Here is a 5502-nt window from a genome sequence, read left to right as displayed (position 1 = left end):
AGAAGTTATAAAATGATGCTGAATATTGATCTAATTCATTTCATATTTTATTTTTATTGATATTAACATGAATGTGTTTGAATGAAGCTGCTGTCATTAAAGAGCCATTAACTGCTTTACTGTTAAAGACTAAAATAGTGACTGAGGTCAGTTATGGAGACTGAAAGAAACATGAAATATTAATGAAAGCATTTCCATTTTGTTATGAATTATCACCAGGCTTATAGGAAGTAAATCTGTTTCTATAGTAACTCATATTATAGAAATTATTGCATTAATAATAATTTCATTATAGAAATAATCCATTCATTCATTCCTTGGTTATTCTGGGGATGGTCTCCATGGTTACAGACACTATGAACAATTATTAATTTTCTCATTTTAATAAATTCATTCATAGCATAGAACTTTAAAATAGGGTGTGCTGCTTGTTTATCTGACCTTTGACCTTCAGATGAATCTGTTTCAGTTTCCGTTCTCGTCTTCCACCAGAGATGCTGCAGGTGTAGTTTCCTCCATCAGACTGCTGAGGTTTCCTCAGAGTCAGGCTGAAGTCTCCAGTATCCAGAGTGTCAGGATTCATGGAGGTCCGGTTTCTGAAACGCTGGTTCTGGTTTTTAAGATCGTCACCGTTTTCTCTCCGTAGGTGGACAGAGTTAGGACTGAGATCACTGCGAGTCCAGATGAGGAACGGATCTTCAGGTGTTTGACCAGAGTAAACGCAGGGCAGCAGGACAGACTCCGCCCCCTCATTAACCTCCACCACTCCACCCAGAGCATGCTGGGAAACTGAGGACACAAGACGAGGGTTTAGTGTGTAGAAATACTGATCAGTTATTCACTAGTGATGAAAAATTTCAGTCCGTCTGCTAAACAGCTCAGTGATACTGAACTCTGATTGGGCAGCAATGATCTCTGTTCATGTAATATGTAACTCACATTAAGCAATAAGTCATAAAACTGATAAAAGTGCATTAAAATAACTGTTAAAATTTAAAAACTGAAAGATTGAAACAGATGAAACTCAAATATCATGTTTTTTTTTTTAGAGTTGCTGCCGTTTGTGATTATTTGCAGAAATCCTGCTGTCAGTTTTCAGGTTGTTTTATCTCATGAACTGATTTGATGATGAAGATTTTTGTTTTAGTATCTTGGTGATTGTTGGAGCAGATTCTGTTTCAGTGAATTCCTGAAAAACTAAAATTCTTCTAACTTTATTTTTCTGGGATTTCTGGTCCTGATTCTTTATAGTTACAGAATTTAAACCTTCCAGTAACTTTCAGTCAGTTTCTGCTATGAAACTGAAGTGTCTTTGTTGATCAAACAACAATTTGGAAACTTCTGTATATTCTACATATTTTATTACTTCAATAGAACCTCATTGTGAGCGATCATCTCAAAAGGGGCTTTTACACAATTACAGTCTTAACCCAGATATCTAAAAATGTAATTCTAGTCATAAATACATTCAAGATATTTGTTAAAGGATCCAGGATTAGTCCAACATGTTGCAATAAATATGTTGCAGTTTTCCTGTTGACTAAGAAGAATTGCTGTTTGTGATACAAAAAACTCCATCATCACATCCTGAAATATCATCCATAGATCAGGTTTGGTTTTTATAAAACAGTAAACAGAGAAGAACCGGACCCACCAGAACCTGATCTTCCATTAATGGTCAGAACAGCATCATGCATCAGCAGAACATTATGACCACCAACCTGTGAGATCCAGGTGAATTCAGGAGAAATAAACTACAAACCACAACCACCCAGGCGGCCATCTTGGATTCAAATGAACACTTGTGTGGAAAACTGAAGACAGGAAGGAAAACCAGAACCAGAACCTTCAACATCTGCAAACATTCATCACTGGTTTCTGAGGTTCATGTTTCTGGAAGCTAATGTCCACATTACTGGTCTGTATGGGTCTCAGTGGTTCTGATGCTGACAGAACTACAACCTGATAGAAAACATCAGAACCAGATCAGCTGCTGAACCCAAACCAGAGAAATTAAATTCACACAGGAAACAGCAAAGTGGAGCCACTGGTTGGATGGAAGAGACCAGAATCCAACAATAAACCAGTGAGATCTACTGGGAGGACTGGTGAGAGACGAGTTGCTGGAACCAGAACCAACAACCAGCTGAGGTCACCAATGGTCAATTAGAGAGAAGAATGGACCAGAACCAATAAGCTCTGAGGCTGATCAGCAGGTTGCAGAGAGACTGGAGAGGATGAGGAGCAGAGAGAGGAAGGTGATCTTACCAAGCAGGAGGATGATGATCATCATCTTCCTCTACAGAAAAAGATTAGGACGACCACTAAGGCAGATTCTAACACACCAGTTCGATAGTTATACCCATCAAGATTGCGCACAAATATGCAACCAGAGTTTTATATTCTAAATATTTCCTCTAATAAATCTGGTTTTCAATCAGACTGAACAGGATATCGCTCAGGTTAAAGGTGGAAACAGTTTTGAAATGATTTATGGGAACCGTACAAAAATCTGTCATTTTAATATTGAAAAAATGTGCATCGCTGTCGTATTGCGATCATATAGAAAACAAACCCAGAAAACTTTCTGTAGACAGAAAGCTATTAATCTAATGTTTTTCTTCTGTCAAACACTCCTGTGTTTATTGACTGAAGAATCTGACAGGTCGTCCCCAGTGTGACTGTCTTCCTTCATACAAAAACTGTATTTACATTCCCGTCAAGTCCACATCGCAATAATAATTTCCTTATGTGCTTTTCCGGCTGGGATATGACACGTGTAATGTATCGACCTGAAGGCACTGGGACACAAGCACATCATCATATTTTCTGTCTTCCAAGAGATATGAACATCTCCCTAAAGAAAAGAAACGCCTCTTATACATTCTGCAAGGACTTTCTTATATATAAATAAATTCGCCTCTCGGTGATGAGAGAGTGGGTGTACATGGCATGTCAACACATCATCTCCCTTGACAATATGTCACACAGCAAGGAAGCGAGCTCCACACCTCTCTGAAACAAACAGAGTGCGGCACATTGTTGCCTGGAGTGTCTTTTCCTCTCAGCCGAAAAGAAAACACAGCGCACTTGATCAAACCAAGGTGCTGAAAAAACAAGTTAAAAGATGCTTGGCTCAGCAGATTCTCCAACACAAAACAAGCCTTACATCAACGCAGGAAGAAGCGGATTATTATGATTAATGTGGTGCATGAAAGTTTTTAAGCAAATGACACGGAGCCGCGCTGCAGAGACGCCGCTGATTTAGAAAAATGGTGTGTACAGTAGAATGCAGCAGTGATGGAGACTTAGATAAATTGGATGGGTGTCGGCGCAGACGGGATTTCCAGATGGTCATCCCCCTTCAGAGCGTGCTCTCAAACTGTCAGCGAGCTGCTTCACAAAGTACATACAGTACAGTAGGCGTCAGAATTAGCAAACATGAACGTTGTGTTAACTGTTACATTCAGTAAATCCACCCAAGATCTTTCTTTGCTTTGTTTGTTTATTGAACTTTAAGAACAAAACGGTAATACTCCAAGCCACAACAGTGATGTAGAAGAACTAAAAACGGAGAGGATTGGTTTATGTTGGTTACCTCCACTCTGGTAAAGATAAAATTTTATACCATTTACACTGAAAAGATGGGAAAACATTCAGGTTGATCTTTAAAAGTCAGGAAATGGTTCCAACATCCGCTGCCTTGCCAAAAACAGAAAGGCTCCAGTTGGATTTAACTAAGCAAATACATAGGAACCTTCTGTTGGGTAATTACTGCATGGGTGATTATCATTCAGCTGGCAACATGCTACTGAACCCCAACTAATGCATTTCTTAAATAACCATGTGGAAAGACACATGGAAAAGGTGTTAGTCTGTTTAAGAAACCTAGAATCATTGGTACCAAGCAGAGGAAACATTTAAGGAGACGCAGAAATGAAGTAAAATGGGAAGAAATGTGATCAAAACAAAACCCACAAAACCACAACAACTTAAGATATAAAACATGAAATGAAAGTATTATTAGTCTTTTAACTTGTGTATTGATGTGTTTTGTGCTGTTTTAAATTATTTACGGATTCTGAAAGTTTGGATTCTAAGCTTTTCAAGGACGTCAAACACATAGAAATCAAAAAAGAGGTTGTCAACATTTTAGGACTATTTGTAATTTAGACACAGAATAAAAGAAAAATAGACTTGAGTAGTTTTGGCAGAAACAAAAATCCTCTTCTGCACTACTAAATATAAAAACTATCCCCCATTTCTATCAGTTGTATTTCAATTATTTAAATGAATCATTTTTAATTAAATAGGAATGATAAGAGCTGACGTGAGCAAAGTCGTAAAAAAAGGAGAACAGTTTTCACTAACTGAGACTCGTTCGTGGCTTAGAGCCGTTCAAAAGAATCGAATCTCTAGTGAACGACACGTCAAAACTGACTTGACTTCCTCCGATCATATAAATATTTTCTTTCCACCAGATTTTCTATTGAGTGACCTTTTATTATTTTTAAAGACAATCATTTGGTAAGCTAGCTGTAGCGTCGCACGTCACAGCAAATACAAGGTCGTTTACATGCAGTACCTTGCAGACCACTGGGGGCGCCCACGGACCACAGTTTGAGAGCGATGGAAGATCTTTTTGTAGGAGTTAAAAGATTAATGAACTCTATGAAATAAAACAAAAGTAATCTGGGTTTTTACTGAGTCCTCAGCAGAATAACGATCCAAAACATCTGGCCAAGTCAACACAGAAATAGTTCGGCAAGCATAAAAAATACAGATTAACTAAGATGAGTTAAAGAGAAGAGACAGAGGACATAAGACTTGCTTTAGGAAGAGGACTATTAGCCAAACTGACTTGTACAAAGTACGACTAGAGGACAGTTTGATGGTCTGGGAATTAAAATAATTTAAGCAAAGGTCTAGGTGAGAACTTAACAGATTACACTACGGACCAAATGAAGCCCAGTTCCCCTTCCTGCGCTCTGTCCAAGCTTTGACCCATTTATATTAGAGTCACAACACCACCAGCTCCCATCCAACCCTCCAAATCTGACCTGCTAAACCACATGGAGAACTCTAGTTTTACACGGCTGCAGGATGACTCATTCCTGCGAATCCACAAAGGTTTTACCCCAATTACCGTCCACATCAAGCCCTGCAAAGGCAGCTTCACTCTGTTACTTGTTATTGGAATCATGAATCAAACTAATCACTTTAGTACAGAGAAAACAGCTGGATCTGCTGAACCTATTTGTGCTTTCTGTAGTGGAATCATTATTCACAAAGCTGCCATGCTGAAGAGGAATCCATCACCTTCTGAGACGTCGATGTTCTTTTCTTCCAAAGTCACAATGTAATTTCCTTAAGAGAGATTCAACATTTTTTCCTCTGGTACATCAAACAAATTAGAATAGGCGAGGCCACAGGCACCAGATCAATCTACTTTTAGTTAATGGATATGTACTGCAGCCTTTTAAGGTGGCTGTAATTAAACTC

General features: G+C 38.5%; 1 protein-coding gene across 1 annotated transcript in view; it reads right to left on the bottom strand.

The window, feature by feature from the left end:
* LOC116715897 (NLR family CARD domain-containing protein 3-like) overlaps positions 1 to 2295 on the bottom strand; it is a 117978-nt gene extending 115683 nt beyond the window's left edge. Inside the window, 2 exon segments of the mRNA XM_032556617.1 lie at positions 442 to 789; positions 2269 to 2295. Coding sequence (XP_032412508.1) covers positions 442 to 789; positions 2269 to 2293 — 373 coding nt within the window. The 5' untranslated portion in view covers positions 2294 to 2295.
* Positions 2296 to 5502: the final 3207 nt, after the last annotated feature.

The sequence above is a fragment of the Xiphophorus hellerii genome, chromosome 24 (genome assembly GCF_003331165.1).
Source record: "Xiphophorus hellerii strain 12219 chromosome 24, Xiphophorus_hellerii-4.1, whole genome shotgun sequence".
Lineage (NCBI taxonomy): Eukaryota > Metazoa > Chordata > Actinopteri > Cyprinodontiformes > Poeciliidae > Xiphophorus > Xiphophorus hellerii.
The sequence above is the reverse complement of the archived record's forward strand: the minus strand, read 5'-3'. Positions and strand labels throughout refer to the sequence as shown.